Source organism: Balaenoptera ricei, chromosome 1 (assembly GCF_028023285.1).
Source record: "Balaenoptera ricei isolate mBalRic1 chromosome 1, mBalRic1.hap2, whole genome shotgun sequence".
Lineage (NCBI taxonomy): Eukaryota > Metazoa > Chordata > Mammalia > Artiodactyla > Balaenopteridae > Balaenoptera > Balaenoptera ricei.
In genome coordinates, this window is record NC_082639.1 from 10,356,088 (window position 1) to 10,375,950 (window position 19,863).

At 45.2% G+C, this 19,863-nt stretch overlaps 1 protein-coding gene across 9 annotated transcripts in view; it reads left to right on the forward strand.

The window, feature by feature from the left end:
• PRDM2 (PR/SET domain 2) overlaps positions 1 to 19,863 on the forward strand; it is a 119,293-nt gene that overhangs the window by 73,412 nt on the left and 26,018 nt on the right. For 6 of the 9 annotated variants that reach the window (XM_059913689.1, XM_059913752.1, XM_059913732.1 and 3 more), the window contains 2 exons: positions 1,247 to 1,357; positions 5,911 to 10,303. In XM_059913689.1, the coding sequence (XP_059769672.1) occupies positions 1,247 to 1,357; positions 5,911 to 10,303 (4,504 nt within the window). Of the gene's footprint in view, positions 1 to 1,246; positions 1,358 to 5,910; positions 10,304 to 11,416; positions 15,206 to 19,863 lie in introns of those variants that run through there. The other 3 variants (XM_059913698.1, XM_059913715.1, XM_059913706.1) reach the window with 3 other exon arrangements.

Below are 19,863 nucleotides of genomic sequence, written 5' to 3' on the forward strand. Positions count from 1 at the left end.
AATATTTATCAAAATCTGGGGATTTTTTTAGGGTTAATATTTGCTTTGTATGGTAATTGATGTTTCTGTTTTTAATCCTGATCTTTGCAGTGGTGGTATTTTGTGTCTCTGACCTCATTTTCATCTGTTGTCTGTATTTTAGTTAATTATTCTCCTCTCTAGTGATTATCTGTTAAGGAGAATACCGTTTTCCAGAAGCTCTGAGTGGTTTCTAGTTTGTCGTTTTACTAGACCAGAGATAAAGGTGTCAGGAGGCTTGTTCTGAAAGGGAAAGGACAGCTCCGGGAGCTATTTGGGGCCTGGCTGGGGAGAGCGTTGCAGAAAGAGAAGGAAGGTTTGGGGAGATGGAAAGGGACTTATTCTGAATCTGAAACTGAAAACCAAAAGCCACCAGGAGTAAGAAACGTAGAATGGAAAAAATGGAACAGGGTCACACAGGTTCTGACTAAATCCCAAAGAGACTGAGCTTCCAGACCTTCTGTATTAGCACTTCCACAGAGAAGAATTGTCCTTCCATGTTGAGTATCTCGGTGACTTTAGTTCATTGTTCCAGCTCGTCAGATACGTGTTGCATTTCAGTCTTATCTTCTGAACTGTGTTGTCACTTGGAATGCAGTTAGTGTTTCCTGACTTCCATTCTGCGAGTTGTTAATGAAATGCTGAATTGTGCTGGACCTGGGACCCTCAGAGTGCCATGCGGGCTGACAGTGAATTATCCAGAATTACTCTGCATTTGATATTTGAGCTGTGGTGCATGGGAGTATCCCTTGCCATTCAGCAACATCTCTGCTTCTGTTGCTTTACTTTGACAAGTCTGGATAATGTCTTAACTAAAAGGGCCCCAAGTTATAACATGTTATTTTTCTCTAATGTGCTTCTTACAAATATCTAGACTTCTGCCAGTTCCTATTATTTGTGTGGCATTGAAATTAGTGCTCTTATCTAATTTTCCTTTTACATCAGTGTTGTTAACTTTTTTAGAGTATATTACATATTAATTTGATAGCTGTTATAGCTAGGAGGGGAACTGTTACTCGAGATTCTCAAAAATATAGGATTTATGGGTTTCTTTTCTTTGACATGACTTAAAAGTATTCATATTCATATTCTTTCTTCAGGAATCTGAGGTGATAATTGCCTAGAAATATACAGTTTGCTGTGTTTGAATTAGTAATTGTCTCCAAGAATTCAGGATAATAATGAGTGACTGAACGAACAAAACAAATAAATAAATATTGTGTTTCAGGGAAGAAAAAATCCCAAGAAAATAAAAACAAAGCAAACAAAACTGAAGACATACAGCTGAAGACAAGTGAGCCAGATTCCACCTCTGCAAATATGAGAGATTCTGTGGAAGGTAAGCTTGGGTATTGGACCTGTATGATTCGGGTATACATTGCCACCAGTTACTTTGACTTTGTATCTCCTTGGAATGCCCTTCTGAGAATCATCCAAGAACCATAAACGGTTAAACAGCAAAAAGGTCGCCTGAATTTAATGTGGGAAGTTGAGCCTTACACGTCTAACCTCCCCTTCAAAAAAATCATTGAAAACCTTCCTTGTGAAGAATGAAGTTATTCCCTGGTTAAAATAAAGTGAAACATCCTGTGTGATTGTATTTACTGGCAGGGACAGGAGGGGGGCTTCTGGGGTGCCAGAACTAGTCCGTCGCTGGGTTGGGATGAGCACACCAGTGTATTTACTGTGTAGACGCCTCACCTTGCTATACTTCTCTTTCTGTTTTTTTACTTCAATTAAAAACTCACTAAAACATATCAAGCACCTTTGATTTTATATATCAGAATGAAAAGTTTCTGTCTTTGTTCTTAGAATTTAAATTCCTACTTTATCTCTTCATGTTTCTCCCCACAAAACTTTCTTCTTTAGAGCCCCTTCTGAGAATTAATATTCTAGGCCCTCCACAATGTAAGAATTTCCGGAGACGGGGATTGAATGTTACTTGGGAAGGCAGATTGCCCTGTGCCGGGTGCTGTTGAGACACCATGTCGAGACTCTTGCCAGTAGAAGTGAAGGGGGCGGTGTGTGTCTTAATTTGTTATGTGGCAAATTCATGCAACAGACCGGGCTTGCTCAAGAGTTCATAGTGACCCAAACAGGCAGATTTCAAAATACAGGCTGTGACTCTTTCAAAAAACATTTGCAGAAAAAAAAAACCCAACAAAATATTGTGGATGCCTTTTATAATCATTTTATTAGCACTGTTTGTGGGGATGACATTCGTAAAGGATTGTAATTTTCTGTGGCATCTTACGAAGCAAGAATAGACAAATTTATTTCCCAGAGCCCTACCTATAAAAAAAAAAGTTCTGCCTGCTGATAGCAGGTTTGCTAAGACATTTGTTTGGACAATAGCAAAAATACTAAAGAACCTTACTACCTATTAGTGGCAGAATTAAAAAACAATCCAACAGTCCTGTCTCCCATTCAATAATTCAGAACAGTTATTTTTTCCTGATATAACATCAGGTCCTGTGAAGAAAAGATACTTAATGTTTTGCTTGCTTGTGGTACAGCTGGTCAGTATTTGATTGGTTCTCTACGTTGTGGCTGTCAGCCTCTCCTGCGTGTTCTGTTTGGTCCTCAGAAAGTAGTCTCTATACTGAGCAGGCAGTTCAGACTCTTCCTTGTGTTTCCCAAACCATCCTTTATGTTTAAAACTCACCAGACCTCGAGCGTGGACACACTTTGGTTCATAGAGCCGTGCACATTTTGGTTCATATTACTTTGGGCAGTTTGAAATCTGGGATTGTTTACCAATCATAGAAAAAATATTTCCATTAAAAGAAGCCATGGATTTTGGCTAAAAATGAACTGTATAAAGAAATTTTTGAGCCCTAGAGATGTTATTTTCATTTCTTTTGTCTCATTTTGATTTTTTTTAGCGATGTGCTGGGTCTTTGTTGAAAATGTATTTGGAAAGGGAGTTAGCTCCTAATTTGAAATACATTACTACCATCAAATGACTGGTTTCCCAGTTTGTGGAAAACTCATGCAATTTAAGAAATATGTCTGGAGGAAAGAAGGCTGGTGTCCATTTAGAGGCAGAAACCTTATTGCTAGTGGATGTAGAGGTAGATGGGGAAAAAGGAAGACTGATATTCCTAGGAAACAGCAGGAGGACTAGGACGGAATCATTGAGCTTATTTTAATACCTTGCATGTGCAGAGTTTGAAAAGGTGGGCTTTTAAAACCCTTCCTTGTCCCCTGTATCCAGGCAGTCACCAAGTTTACAGGACTCCGGTAGCGTATCTCCGTGATCTGACCGCTTTTTTTTCTGCCTCTTCTGCTTCTTTCCGTTTCCCTCTCTCAGTGTAGGTAGCCAACCTCTCCCTTCTAATGCCACTGCATCAGTATTGGTTTTCTGCCTCTTCCCAACCCCTTAATACACACTGCAGCCAAATCTCCCAAATGGCACTCTCCTGCTTTAAAATATCTTAATGGCTCCCCGTTGCCTCCAGCTAAGTCCACACTAATTTACAGTGAGCTGCATGTTTTGATTGCTCCTGCTTGATTTTCCTCTTCTTGTCCTTCAGGTTCTGCCTGCTTAGTACTTTCTCTAAGAAGCCTCCCCTGATCAATTAACCAAGCCACTGGATGTTCCTCCCGTGGGCTTCTGTCCTGTGCCTTGTTAACCGTGTACTTCCATAAGCTTGACCATTAATTCATTGTAGTAGTGTTGCCTGCTTGCCTCGCTCCTTTTAAAGTGGAGCTCTATAAGGATAAGGATCTTGGTGGCCTTATTCACCTAGTACTGATGTACAGTAAATACTTGTCCAGTGAATAGGGGGAGAGCCAGTTAATAGAACCAGGAGAAGTCAGAGTAGCTCTGCTTCCTCTACAGACCCATTCTTAACTCTTCAGGTATCTGCAGTAAAAGGGGTGTAATTCAACAGAGAGTTAGGTGGTCCTGTAGAGAAAGCAGTATCGTGGGCCATCCCCATCAGCATTAAACGCTCTATAACAGCTCCTGTCTCAGAGGCCCTTGCTGTCCCTGTGTTTCCTTCTAGCTGCTACCCCCATTTTTCTGCTTTCCTTTACAGCTGAACTTGAGAGAGTTGCTTATAGTCTCCCTGTCTCTCCTTCCTTCTGTTCTCTTCTGAACTCCTTTAGGCCTTTGCCCCCACTGCTCCACCAAAACTGTTGTTGTCACCATCACCACACCTCCACCATAGCAAATGGAATGTTCAATTCTCATTCCCATCTTACCCAGCCCATTAGCAGTTCTGGACACAGCTGATCACTCCCTCCTTAGTTTAAGGACTGCCACTCTCTTGGCTCTCCAGATACCTCCCTGGCCATTCCTCTGAACCCTGGGTACTGGAGTCATCTGGGGGATACAGCCATCCCCCGTCTTCTGTCTGCATTCGTTCTCCAAGTGACCTCGTCCAGACCCATGCTCCAAGTGCCATTTCTAGTCTGAGGACTTAGCCATTTCTAGGCTTAGACTCTTTTCGACCGTGAGTCATATATAACTACTTAATATCTTTACTTGGATATTTATGAGGTACTTCAAACTTCAGCACATCCAGAGTAAACTCTAGTTTCCCCCCAACACACACAAACACACACAGACCAGACTTGCTTTTCTCTCCGTCTAATACAGTTTAGTGAGCAGGGTGACGGCAGTTGCTGTGGAATCCTCCTTGACCCTTCCTCCTCCACCACCACCCACCGTAGTCAGTCAACAAGCACATCTTGTCAGCTTCATCTCCAAAAGAATCCAGAGTCTGACCACTTCCTACGACCTCCCCAAGCCACTCTCGTCTCTTCTCCTGGAAGATATAGTGGGGTTGCCTCCACCCTTGTCCACCTATAGTTTTCTGTCTTCCTTGTAGCACCTGGAGTGATTCTCTTGTATTTCAGTCGATCATATATTTCTCTGTTAGAACTTTCCGGTAGCTCCCTGTTTTACTCAAAGTAAAGGCCAACAGCCTACAAGTCTCTGCATGAGCTGATCTCATCTCCTGCTCTCCTTTCTCCCCCCGTATGGGCCGACCCTCCTCGCCCTACGGCCTCTACGACTTCCTGGCCGTTCCTTGACCACATCTAACATGCTCTTGACTCAGAGCTTATGCATGTACTGTTTCCTCTGTCCAGAGGGCTTCCGTCCCCCAGATGTTTGCATGACTCATTTTCTTTAGTTCTCTGCTCTCCTGTCACCTTGCTGGCGAGTCCACCTGTGCACCAGTCACCTCACGTTGGGCTGGGCTGGATTCCTCCTGGGCGTAGAGACTCAGAAGTGACTTCAGATTTCTTTTTCCTTCTCTGAGGTACTCCTGAGTCCCCCATAATTTAATCAGCCTTGGAATAAGTGAGCTCCGAAGTCCTTTTACATGAAAAATTATGATCGCATGATTTTGGAAAATGTTCTAGCTCTCAGTATATAGTTTTAGTCAGGAAGGAGGGAGAGAATCATTGCATTCAAGACAGACCAGTAAGAATCTAACCTGGTAATATGTTTAGCAATTTTCTTGTTTCCGTTTGGAATCATGAAAAATTGGAATTCATGACCATCGTATCTTGAATTTCAGTATCAACTACTCCAACACAGTTTTAAGCACTACAGTTTCTGTAAACAAAAATGTGTTTATATGTACGCGACGAAACACAAAAGAACCTAAGCTCCTTTAGGCATTTATTGTTCGCATTGTATCCTCACTGCCCACTGAGCTGCCTGGTACAGAGCAGGTGCTCTGTAAACATTTGTTGAATGAGTGAAATGGAATTTTATGCAGTACAACTTTATAACCGAGAAAGTAGAGCTGTGTTTTGTTACGACCTCCCTTACACATTTAGGGGGTAAGAGAAATAACGTGAATAATGGAAACTGATCACAAGTGGCTGGTGTGTGCCCTCACTTCCGTGCTTCTGCCTCCCTGTGCTTTCCAGGCCCCAGAGACGCAGACGAGAAGCCTTCCGCTTCCGCCGCCGAGCAGACGGCCGCCCTTCAGGAGGTGGTGAGTCAGGATGTGCCTCCGGAGCTCGCCCTCCCGCCCCCTGCCCAGGACCCCCAGGCGGGACCAGCCGCGGAGCTGGAAGCAGCACGTAGTGAGGCGAACGACATGGAGGAGGAAGAGGAGGAGGAGGAGGAGGAGGGGGAGGAGGAGGAGGAGGAGGAGGAGGAGTTGGACGAAGAGGAGGAGGAAGCAGCTGATGTGCCAGATGAAAGCTCCACGAAAGAGCCGGAGATACGATGTGACGAGAAGCCAGAGGATTTATTAGAAGAACCAAAAACTGTTCCGAAGGACACTCTTGAAGACTCTCCAGAGGTAGCACCTGCTATCAGAATTCCCAAAGCTAAAGAAGAGGCCAATGGTGACGTGTTTGAAACGTTTCTGTTTCCGTGTCAGCATTGCGAGAGGAAGTTCACGACCAAACAGGGGCTGGAACGGCACATGCACATCCACATATCCACGGTAAACCACGCCTTCAAGTGCAAGTACTGCGGGAAGGCGTTCGGCACGCAGATCAACAGGCGGCGGCACGAGCGGCGCCACGAGGCGGGGCTGAAGCGGAAGCCCAGCCTGACACTCCGGCCGCCGGAGGCCCCAGCCGATGGCCAGGCGCCCGGGGAGGCCGCTCCTCCGAAGGATGACGCGCAGCCCCCCGGTCTTGGGCAAGACTCCCTGACCTTGAATTCAGAGAAGGCTTCCCAAGACACGGTGAATTCTTCTGTTGCAGAAGAGAACGGAGAAGTGAAAGAGCTTCATCCGTGCCAATACTGTAAAAAGGTTTTTGGAACTCACACTAACATGAGGCGGCATCAGCGCAGGGTTCACGAGCGTCACCTGATTCCCAAAGGTGTGCGGCGGAAAGGGGGTCTCCTCGAAGAGCAGCAGCCCCCAGCAGAGCAGGCCGCGCCTGCCCAGAGTGTCTACGTACCCAGCACAGAGCCAGAGGAGGAGGGGGAGGCAGACGACGTGTACATCATGGATATTTCTAGCAATATCTCTGAAAATTTAAATTACTATATTGATGGGAAAATTCAGACCAGCTGCAGCACCAGTAACTGTGACGTTATTGAGATGGAATCCAGTTCGGCAGACTTGTATGGTATCAACTGTCTGCTCGCTCCGGTTACAGTGGAAATAACTCAAAATATAAAGACCACACAGGTCCCTGTAACAGATGATCTTCCTAAAGAGCCTTCCAGCAGCACACACAGCGAGCCCAAGAAACGGAGGACTGCCAGTCCTCCTGTGTTGCCCAGAATTAAAGCTGAGACCGAGTCTGAGCCCGTAGCACCTTCGTGTTCCTTGAGTCTGCCTCTCAGCATATCAACCACGGAGGCCGTATCGTTCCACAAAGAGAAAAATGTGTATTTGTCATCAAAGCTCAAACAACTTCTTCAAACCCAGGATAAACTGACTCCTCCTGCAGGGATTTCAGCCACTGAAATACCTAAATTAGGTCCCGTCTGTGTGTCCACTCCTGCGTCGATGCTGCCTGTGACCTCGAGCAGGTTTAAGAGGCGGACCAGCTCTCCCCCCAGCTCTCCACAACACAGTCCTGCCCTTCGAGACTTCGGAAAGCCCGGCGATGGGAAAGCCATGTGGACTGAGGCAGTTCTAAGTTCCAAAAAGCCCAAATTAGAAAGTCATAGCAACTCACCAGCATGGAGTTTGTCTGGGAGAGATGAGAGAGAAACTGGGAGCCCTCCAGGCTTTGATGAATATAAAGTATCTAAAGAGTGGGCAGCTAGTTCTACTTTTAGCAATGTATGCAACCAACAGCCACTGGATTTATCCAGTGGGGTAAAACAGAAGGCTGAGGGTACGGGCAAGGCTCCAGTCCAGTGGGAATCTGTGTTAGATCTCAGTGTGCATAAAAAGCCTAGTAGTGACTCTGAAGGCAAGGAATTCAAAGAAAATCATTTGGTGCAGCCAGCCTGCAGTGCTGTAAAGAAAAAGAAACCAACCACCTGCATGCTACAGAAGGTCCTTCTCAATGAATACAATGGCGTCGACTTACCTGTAGAAAAGGCTCCAGATGTGACCAGGAGCCCCAGTCCTTGTAAACCCCTAGGTCCTCAGCCGGACCCTGACCTTGGTCCCGACTCTAGCTTACCTGCCCCTCCTGGCGAGTCTTCTCCTTCGTCACCTGCCCTGCAGACATCTTCCCTTTCTTCCGGGCAGCTGCCGCCTCTCTTGACCCCAACCAATCCCTCTTCCCCCCAACCCTGTCCTCCTGTGTTAACTGTTGCCACCCCACCCCCTCCACTGCTTCCTACTGTACCTCTTCCAGCCCCCGCTTCCGGGGCATCCCCTCATCCGTGTCCCTCTCCACTCTCGAATGCCACCGCACAGTCCCCACTTCCAATTCTTTCCCCAACGGTGTCTCCCTCGCCATCTCCCATTCCTTCCGTGGAGCCCCTTATGTCTGCTGCTTCACCGGGGCCTCCGACACTCTCTTCATCTTCCTCCTCATCTTCTTCGCCTTCATTCTCTTCTTCATCCTCCTCCTCTTCTCCTTCGCCGCCTCCTCTCTCAGCAGTATCGTCTGTGGTTTCCTCTGGGGATAATCTGGAAGCCTGTCTCCCCATGATATCTTTTAAACAGGAGGAATTAGAGAATGAAGGTCTGAAAGCGAGGGAAGAATCCCAGTCTGCCACTGCGCGGGATATCGTTCAGGAGACATTCAACAAAAATTTTGTCTGCAACGTCTGTGAATCACCTTTTCTTTCCATTAAAGATCTAACCAAACATTTATCCATTCATGCCGAGGAATGGCCCTTCAAATGTGAATTTTGTGTGCAGCTCTTTAAGGCTAAAACTGATTTGTCAGAACATCGCTTTTTGCTTCATGGAGTTGGGAATATCTTTGTGTGTTCGGTTTGTAAAAAAGAATTTGCGTTTTTGTGCAATCTGCAGCAGCACCAGCGAGATCTCCACCCCGATAAAGTGTGCACACACCATGAGTTTGAAAGTGGCACCCTGAGACCCCAGAACTTTACGGATCCCAGCAAGGCCCACGTAGAGCATATGCAGAGTTTGCCAGAAGATCCTTTAGAAACGTCTAAAGAAGAAGAGGAGCTGAACGATTCCTCAGAAGAGCTTTACACGACCATAAAAATAATGGCTTCTGGAATAAAGACGAAAGATCCAGATGTTCGATTGGGTCTCAATCAACATTACCCAAGCTTTAAACCTCCTCCATTTCAGTACCATCACCGCAACCCCCTGGGCATTGGTGTGACGGCCACAAATTTCACTACACACAATATCCCACAGACGTTTACTACCGCCATTCGCTGCACCAAGTGTGGGAAAGGTGTGGACAACATGCCTGAGCTGCACAGACACATCCTGGCATGTGCTTCCGCTAGTGACAAGAAGAGGTATACCCCGAAGAAAAATCCAGTCCCACTGAAACAGACTGTGCAGCCCAGAAACGGTGTGGTGGTTTTGGACAACTCCGGGAAGAATGCCTTCAGACGCATGGGACAGCCCAAAAGACTGAACTTCAGCGTTGAGCTCAGCAAAATGTCCTCCAATAAGCTCAAGTTAAATGCGTTGAAGAAAAAAAACCAGCTTGTCCAGAAAGCCATCCTTCAAAAAAACAAATCTGCAAAGCAGAAAGCCGACCTAAAGAACGCTCCTGAGTCGTCCTCGCACATCTGCCCGTACTGCAACAGGGAGTTCACGTACATCGGGAGCCTGAACAAGCACGCCGCTTTCAGCTGCCCCAAGAAACCTCTTTCTCCTTCCAAAAAAAAAGTTTCCCATTCATCCAAGAAAGGAGGACACCCGTCACCTGCAGGTAGTGACAAAAGCAACAGCAGCAGCCACCGCAGACGGACAGCGGATGCAGAGATCAAAATGCAGAGCATGCAGGCGCCTTTGGGCAAGACCAGAGCTCGCAGCTCGGGCCCTGCACAGGTCCCACCGCCCTCCTCGTCCTTCAGGTCCAAGCAGAATGTTAAATTTGCAGCTTCGGTTAAGTCCAAAAAACCAAGCTCCTCCTTAAGGAACTCAAGCCCGATACGAATGGCCAAAATGACTCACAACGAGAGCAAGAAGCCCAAAGCTGCAGCCAAGAATCATGCAGCTCAGCTCTCGGGCAAGACGTGTCGGAGCCTGCACGTGAGGGCACAGAAAAGCAGAGCCGTCCTACAGAGCAAATCGGCCTCGGCCAGTAGGAAACGGACGGACAGGTTCAATGTAAAATCTAGAGAACGAAGTGGGGGGCCAATCACCCGAAGCCTGCAGCTGGCAGCTGCTGCCGACCCGAGTGAGAACAGGAGGGAGGACGGCAGTGGCAAGCAGGAGCTGAAGGACTTCAGGTAAGCGAGGCTCCAGGGCCGGAGGAATTCAGAGCTCAAGAGCGAGGGGGGAAAGACGGTTGGAAGAAAACACTGTCTTTGCCCAATGGCTTCTTTTCCTTTTTCCTGCACGATTTTGACATAAGCATTTAAAGGAAATAGCTGTTGCTTAAGGTGTAGGCCGGCGTGAAGGAGGGTCAGTGCTTTGGCTCTTGTAGAGATGGATACATAACAGCTTTTATTTCAGGCGTAGGACTCACAAAGTGGTACAGTTTCTTTAATAGGGCCAGTTATGAATTGGATTTGAAGCCATGAAAAGCTCCCCAAAGCACCCTACTATGAAAAGGTGAAATTCTCTCAAACTTCCTTTATATCTTGGGTGGTATCCCAGTGTCACTTGTATTATTTCCTGATCATAGCTTACTTCTTACGTTAAGATGGATCACGGAGTTCATTAAAACCACGTTACAACCTGGTTTAATATTTCTGTGACTTAAGTGCAGTTCTAGCAACTGAGACTGCTTTTTACTATTCATGCTTTTATTGTGTTTTAATTTTAACAACTTGCCTCTTGGTTAAAATAAATCAAAACACAGCACCCTATTCCTTTTAAAATGCCGTATGTCCTCCCACTCGCTCCTTTTCTCAGGCATAGGGTGATAAACAGCCAGATTCCCACGGGCGGGAGGAGGAGAGAGTGCCTGCTGAGGCCAGGCCATGGTTCTTTCCGGTGCGGGTGGGGACGGAGGGCAGGTCACCCCACTTGTCAGTGCCTTTGTTTCCCCGGTGTGATGCCAGAGCCCATCTTAGGTCTGAGGTGATTTCACTGTTCATCCTGTGTTCTTCCTATATTAAGAACTGTTCTTAGCGACAGGTAAAAACATAGGGCAGGAGTTAAGTTTGTTCCATTGACTTCTCAGACTGTCTAAGTTAGTTCAAACATGAGTGGAGTGCACTCTTGGTATTCCTGTGGTTTCCTGAATAATGCCTACAGGTTCATCTCAGGTGAAGTTATTCATCATCAGCTAGAATTTCTGCAAAGTATTGTAAAATCCGGTCCTTTCAGAGCGAGCTGCAGGACTCTAGGCTCTTGGCTGTAACTTCCAGTGTCTGAAAATTCTTTGGTGTTTTAAGCAAACAGAATCAGAGTTAACTGGGAGGTGACTGCCGTTTGGAAAGGTCACAAGGGCTCAGAGATGCTGGTATCACTGCACATTCGACGAGGCAGAGTTCTTGGTGCTGGTGCGCCATAAGTCATGGCTGAAGATGGAGAGAAGAATCATTAGCCAAGGGTTGATTGGAATGATTGACTGTAGGAATAAAGGATCAGATTTTTTTTAAAGCTACTTCATAAAAATACTAAATAACCAGTTATGGTAGATCTTACTGACATAACGTGTATGCAGCGTCTTGGAGCTTAGTTAGTCCTGGTGAAAGTAAACACCTGTTTATCAGCTGTCCAGACTTCCTGCCTGTAGCAGCTTCACTGTGTACCTCCTTGTACTCAGTCTGTGTTCGGGAAGTTCCACAACAACAGGACATTCTTGAACTGTCCTTTTCAAGGTTAAAGAACCCAGAACATGCCGTCATTTTCACAGACTGTACTAAAAAACATTTCCCAGGTGGTTGATGCTTTAGAATGTATATGTGTATTCTCCTTTATTTCCAATAATATCTGAAAGAATCACTTATTTTGTACTGGATCCCATTTATACAGTTCAAGGGTAAAGTTGATAAGAAAAAAGTAATGTACTATAAAGGGAAACTCTCTGAGTGAAGTTCATCCAGTGCTTTTGAAGAACCCTTAAGACTGCAAAGGACTGAAGTGCCTAATAAAATTGTGTCTCTATTCTTTGCCCCAGTTAGTTTTAATTGTTTTGCTTTGTTTGAAAGTTAACATTGCTGGAATGAAATTTGGCCTAAAAGGAAACAAGGAACAATCAGTTAAGAAGACACGGGTATTATTCTGACTGTAGATGGTAGCAGCAGGCTTCCATGACCATAAACTTGGGAAGTACTTTTGGGAATTACAAAATGAGCGTTCAGGGGGCATCATATTTTGATCATCTGGGCAGAAGAGTGGGCGATTCTTCAGAGAGTTGTGGTCGTCTTAATACCTTGTAGTGAATTTGGTATAAAGCCGGGATCCTAGGCGCAGGCCTGGGGATGTGATGGTCCGTCGGTGTCAGCCCAGGGCTCTTAGTGGAGGCTTCGTCCTTTTCCATGTTTGTTGTACTACACTGGCAAGGAGTTGTTTTAACTAGTCTTCTTCCCTTTTCAGTATATTTCTATTTGTAAATTTTATTCAGGGGTGATTTCATAGCACAGGTTGGGAAATATCCACTTTCACTCTGGTTTTCAGTGATTTCGCTGTCCTTGCTCCACTGCATGTTCGAGGACTTACCCCGGACCTGGCAGCACACCCTTTTCCTGTGTGTTTCATCATAACTGTGATTAAGGGCTAGTCCTCAGCACTCAGACGCTTTACATTCAAATGCCAGTTTAGGATTCCACAGATTTTCAAGTATACACTTGCAGTCAGCCGTGAGAACGACGTCAGTTTTCCATTCTACGCTGAGAGCTCAGCAGAATTTGCCATTTGGTCATTTCCTGTAGCACAAGCCATTGTGCCAATCCGGGTGTGAAAAAGGCATGTGCTCCAAATCCTTTTCTTAGGACAAAGCCACAGAGACATAACACCGACTAGATTCTCCTGTTACAGCTCTTAATCCAGCGAACGCTGTGTCGGGCTCACCTTCCGCGGGTCGGGTTGGAGCCCACCTGTGGCTTGTCGGTGGGACTGCATTTAGAGCTGGTGCTGAGGGCTCATTTCCACGGACTGTAAGACAGAAAGATAAGGAAAGAGGTACATTTTCTACTCCCTTCTTACCCATCTTTGATCTTTGTAAATCCCAAGGCATTTTTACATTCTTCAGTGCTGCTTTTAGAGCAGCTTTTGTTGTTGTTGTTGTTTAATACTGTGTTCCCATTGCAGCCAGTTAAGGACACGTAAATAAGTGATGGAGAAGCAAAACGAAATTCCAGACCAAGCTTTTCCATTTACCGTGAAATGGGTTAAAAAAACAAAATGGTGCTGATTTCTCACATACCATCTGGGCCACATCACTCCAAGGAGACTGTCTGTGTCCCTCCCAGCATGTCTCTTGCGCGTGGGACACCCACGTTCCCCCACACCTTCCGAGCCATCCTGTTGCTGTCTTAACATTTGTCCCATGGTCTTCCCACCTTTTCTTTAACATGGTCAGTTCATAATAAGGTTGTGTTATGTTGTCATTTATCTTCAGTTTTCTTATTTTCTAGGAACTTCCTGTAGGAAAGCCCCCCAAACAAAACAAACCTTAATTGACTAAATAAAGATAATGCATGCTCAACTTAGGATAAGCACTACGGCAAAGGATATGAAATCTACCAAGCTTGCAAGACCAGTTGAAGCTGACTCAGAAACCCTAACACACAGCTGATTGCCAGCGGGCTTCTTGTTGCCCTGGTTAGAGTCAGGCGTCCGCTTCTTCGCTGACGCCCAACACACGTGCTGGGCTCACAGGTGATTGAGATGCACAGAGGAGGGCGCTATAGGACGGGCTAGCTGACCCGGCTCCTCTTCACGGGACTGGTAACTCAGACCTGAGCGTGGCCCTGGCTTTTGGCACAGAGCAGAGAAAGGCATGAGTTGAACCTAATCTTGCAAAGCAAGTTCTCTGTTTTATCAGTAGTTTGTTGTAGATTTCAGGGATGACGGATTCTGATGCACTCGTTTTATAATGTTTTGGTCACACCAGCTCTTGATGCCTTTCCTTTAAATGAATTGTAGACAGAGGCATTTAGCTTCTTTCTTAGCCTGTTTTTTTGTTGTTGTTGTTTGTTTGTTTGTTGTTTTTTTATCACAAGCCGATTGCCAGCATAATGGAGAGGAAACCAGATTGGATATGGACTCTTTTTTATGCCTCTTCCAGTGTCATGTTTATATATCCAAATGGACATTATCCTCTCAGATTATTATCTGGCTCTAATTTATAACTGTTGTATTATCGGAGATGGTAGCAATATATCAGTGCCCAGGATACATCACAGGCCTGTATAGATGTATGTCTACACCTAAGTGTAAGTGAATTTACTTATCAGGTTTCACACATCAGTCTCTAATAGAGATTTAAAAAACCCAAGGAATTGGCCTATTTCTGAGTATACAAGTATCATTTCTCCATGCATTATTATATGCCTTCCCTCTAATTAATGACAGAGTTGGTGGAAAATGGCTAAGTTTTATTCGTGTTGTTTTTTTTTGTTGTTGTTGTTCTCAACTTTAAAAGTAATCTACCTCTTAAAATTTGTAGTTTAATACTTGTTTGGTGAATTTGTGCCACTTTAACCCTTTCACTATCATTCCCATTTTGTTACATTTCTGTTATGGGGACTTTATGTTGAAATATTGTATAAAGCGTTTGTAGCAGTTTAAAAATAAAATATTTAAAATTATTTAAATTGTTTTGGACGCTTCAATTGTATTATATGTGATTTACATTTTACATTTTGTTTGAGTTGTTAATCTGGAGAGTGTTCTTGTATTGAAGTTTGCTGTTAGTAATTTTATTGTTTCTTGTTGGAGAGTGATATAAAAGACTATTCTAATGAAAACATTAAAATTTACAAATTGACATACAAAAGGGGTTGTCCGTTGATTTTAACCAACGTAGCCTTGAGAGAGAGAGAGAGGTTAATTATAGACAGACAAGTTAAGAGTGGTGTTTGCTATTTTTCCCCTTCCAGCATGAAATAAATCATTTGAGCTTGTCGGATGTACAGAAAGTTTTCTTATGCTGTTGCTAGCAAGCACTTACTGACGGGGGAATTCAAATGATGCATTTTATATCATCATTGTAACCAATAAAAAACTTTCTAAAAGCTGTGAAAGGACTGTATTTTGTACATCATTGGGAGCAGTTAAGGGGGAAGATGAAGGTGCATGTGGGAGGGGTGCTCACAGGCTGCATCTCTAAAGTGCAGTTGTCGAGCCCCACGGCCGACCTCTTCCCACTTGTTTCTGTTTGGCATTGATTGAATATTTGTGAATTCACATCGTTTCCATACCACCTAGAGAGTAGATGTGCAGTTGGACGGTGGTGCTGAGAAGTGCGTGGAGAACTTACTTTGGTAAGAGTGAAATAATTTCCTGCGTGGGGTGTCAGTGTCCTCTGTGCTTGGCGAACAGTTCACTCTAGTCTGGAGATTTTTATATTTATGGATCCCCGGAAGAATGAAACAAAGAAGTTGTAACATTTGTATTAGGTTGATACGGAATTGCTGTTTGTTTGTTTGTTTGTTTGTTTTTTAAAGATTAAAAATGGCTGAGACAAGCAGTTTCATAAAGTCCTACATGGGAGCACTTGTCCTCATTTTTTTTTCTCCGCCCGTGTCCTTCCTGCCCAGGGAACGGTGTTGAAGCTGAAGGTGCGGTCGGCCTCCCTCAGCGAGATGTTCACACTTGTGGCTTACGGAGTCCTACCTTAGGAAACCCCAGAAGGGCTGGGGGCAGGTGTATGGGAGGAAGAGGCAGAGAGAGGTACGGAGCGGCTTTCAGCGTTAGCGGTGTAAATGTTCTGGAAACTGGGCGGTGAGCACGCACAGCACCCGGGGAGGAGCTGGACGCTGTGAGCTGGAAAGAGCGCTGCTCTGGGAACAGGGAGTGGGTGTCCACCTCGCCCACCTGTTCCTTCAGGGCTCTGACAAGCTCCTTCTCCGTCCCTGCCTCGGTCGCTTAGCCTTGGGCACGTATTTTGCCTCAAGGTTGGTAGTTCCTGGTCTGCCCGAAGTGGGGGATGGACGAGGTGGTCCCGAGTTTTCCTTCTAGCCAGAAGCCTTCTTCCCAGGCTGTGGACGCTGACATTTCCTCGGGTCTGAAAGAGCAGCGTGAGGTCTGTTGTGTCACCCGTTCTTACAGCAGCGCCTGGACGTGGCAGCACCCACATACTCAGCTGAGGAGTCCCCAAGCAGGTGGTCAGCTCCCTCTCGACAAGAATGAGCTGCCCCAGTTTGGTTGCTTTACTCTTCATGGAGTTCAACACTTCGAAAAATTTAAAAAGCTGATAACTAAAGCCTTGTGTCCCTGCAGCTAGTATTTTGAAAGATCTGTCCGTGTCTCTAGGCTGGCTATTTTCGTTTGGATGTTACAGGTGCTTTCTAGCAAAATGTTTTACAAAATCACATTAATTTATCGAGCACCTACTGAGGTAATTAGGTTACATCAGTGGACCAAAGTCCCAGCCTTTGTGAAGCTTATATTTGCGTGGCGTATTTCTTTTTTTTTTTTTTTTTAAACACTTCATATCCAAAACCTCCCTCACTGTGTCACAGTTCTCCCAAGGCTGGGTGGTCAAGAAGATGCTTCTACCTTAATATTTGAGGGCAGATACCTAGATAACTGCTGACTTTTAATACTTACATTAATGCGACTCTTCTAAAATTATATCTCAATGCATTCGATATTTTATTTCTGTCAATTTTGATTTGATATCAGGCCTCACTTTGAATCGATTGACTTATATCCTTTAAGTACAGGTGGGTGAGGAAAAGGTTAACTCGGATATAAAGGCCACATTTAAAGTAGTCCAAAAACCAGGCCGATGGTTAAGGAAAGCAGTTTGCCATTTCTGTCATTTTTTTGGATACCTAAAGTATCCCCACGCCCACCCCAGGTAATTCCATTGCACACTGAAGAACTTCAGAATTTATGTGGGATAAATCATAACGCATGTGTGTAGCTCTTAATTGCTAAAGTACTTGAGTGTTCTCATTTGAGCCTCAAGTGCCTCGACATTTACAGTCACCCTGCTGTAGGATTAAAAAAAAAAAAAAATCCAGGTTGGTGAGAAGGATGACGTCCATATTACCATTGAAATTCTTTATAGACTAAAATATCAACAACAAAAAAAGTTGAGAGGAACAGAACTTGAGGTTCGAGTGGGTGTGATGTAGGGAAAATGTGAAGCTGCCCATTGGCCGATCCCTTCAGGCAAATGCCTGGAGTCCTGTTTGGTACCGCCCAAGGGCCCACCTGTACCCCTGCGCCACCCCGCCCAGGCCACACCGGGCCCTTCGGTTCTCCCACCGCCCTCCCTCGTGCTGCTGCTTCTCCCAAGAGGTGTTGGAAACGATCTGTTAAGCTCTGGGGTGAATCTGACATAGCTTTCAGGTGCTTTCTGTGTGCGAGGTACTGTGCAAAGCGTTTTTCAAACTTGACGATAACCCCGAGGCCGGTATCGTTTACAGATGGGGAAACAGACCCAGGGGGAAACGATTTTTGTGCAGAGGTCACATGGTTCTCAAGTGGAAGGCTGGGATTTGAACTGCCTCCAAGCTGTACCATCCTATTGATCATTTTTGTAGTTTCTTTTTTGAAAGCTTCATTTTCTCTAGATGTAGGATACAGACCTTGATATCTTCTCTAGTGAGGGCTTTCCCGGCATTGGTGAACAAGTAGAATCATCCCTTCTCGGTAAGGCTTCTTCCTGGTGCAGCAGGACTGTTGATTAGTATGGAGCTGCCTGGGAACATTCACATCTAGTTCACTGTTTTAACTGTGGGACATGCTTCTACCTCCATCATAGACCTTTCAGGTTCAACTGGCTTTGTAGATCAGTCTGATTAGTCAACAAAACTCTGTTTAATAGAAATCAAGCACATGATAATAATATGCTTTGATTCTGGAAGTGTTGGTCACCAGGAGGATCCTCAGATGTGACTTAAGAACCTTGACCTGTTGGGCCAAAACCAAAGTCTGTCGGCGTTTGCCCTGCCACCTCAGCACATAGTCTGTTGCGTGCAGAATGAAAGGTTAAGTTTCTGCCAAAAGTAAGTTACTTTTAAAGTATAGGATTAGAGCCTGGAGGGTGCGTGTAGGTTTTATTTACTTTCTGGATGAAGAATAATAATTGGAAAAAGCATCGTGATGCTGCGTTAAATTATTAGCCGTTGCAAAAGTTGCATTCAGTCATGAGCCATTAAAAGGGGCTTGGATACACTTAAACTAGAGTAAACTTGCCGAACCATTGGGGTGATAGGATTTGTATGAGCTTCTGTTTTCTGCCTCACTTGGACCAGCTGGATTCCTTTTCCACTGTCTCTTACAGAAAACGAGCAATTCAGGTGGGTGGTTCAGAGAACATAAGCCTTTAATGGGAGAAGTTTGTGCCTAAGTGTGCCTTCCCGTGTCCAGCTTATAATCCACAGCAGGAAGCCAGACAACGGACGGTTTTGAAAATTCCTTGATAGGCGCTCCCCGAGTTACTCAGTGGGGTGTTATTTCAGTCATGACAGAAAGCTACAGGTAGATTTTAAAGTATCGGTTTATGTCCTGAATCAGAACGTACTTAAGCTGAGAACATTTCCACATCAGTGTTTAGATAGGAGCCTACTGCATAATACAGAGCTCTGCTTGGATAACTGCTGAGTCTTAGCATGAAATCTAGATATAAATTTTAAGTAGAAAACATTTTTTAAAAGAACTACAATTTGTTTCACAGGTAAGTTAATAATAGAAGGGGATTTAGGCCTTAGGATACAATTGTGGCAGTTTTAATTTTTTAAGTTAAAGTAGAATTTCAATTTAAAATTGCATTTGTTTTAGTATTTAATACTTGCCAAAAATACAACATTTTAATACTCTCTGTTGGAATGAAGTTATTTAAAACTCATATGGATTTAATTTTCCTTGCAGTAACATTCTCTTCTCACTTGCTTTTTATAATCACATCCAATCCTTGCCAACCCAGCTCGAGTTTAGGCACATTTTCAGATGGCTTCTATTTCCAAGCTATTATTGGACCTGTGAATTCAGGCGCATTCTCCTGTAGTGATTCAGTCGGTCAGCCATTCAGAAAACATCTTTAATGATCAGTCTGGGTCATGAAGGTGTTGGTCTGTAGATCTGATGGACTCTGTCCTGTGTACGAGGGTTTTCAGAGGACCCTGGGGTGCAGCTGGCCACTGCGGAGGAGCCGAGGCTGCCCTTGGCTGTCCCTGCCCGCTGGGCACTAACTCCTCGGAGGCCCTCCCACCGCTTGAGGGAGAGCAGTTGTCCCCACATACAGACAAATTGACCGAGTCTGAAAGAGGCCACGGCACCTGCATTATGTCCCACAGCTGTAAATGGGGACCCCAAACACGGCCATCTGACTCCAGAGCCGTGCTCTTTGCTGCCACGTGAAACAACCTAATTCACCGTGCCCTTGGGTCTGACGTAGTGACCGTGTCCCCCAGGTGATCAGTGCTGATGTCATCACCCACTACAGGGTTCTGCTGTAGAGAGGTTGGGTAGCATACTGGGAATAAACACTGGCCTTGAACTCCCAGCCGCCTCAGTTTTAATTCCCTGGGTTCCGTTTGTCACTGAGGTGGGGCGCGCTGCTGGCTGAGCCCCAGGCTCCTGGTTATGGGAGCGGTCGGGCTAGAGGAGGGGACGTGTGTTCCCGGTGAGGACTCAGGAGCTGATGACTCTGGTGGCGGTGGTGGGGACGATCAGTGACCACTGTCTAGTGACCGGGGCTCGAGTTTCACAGCAATAG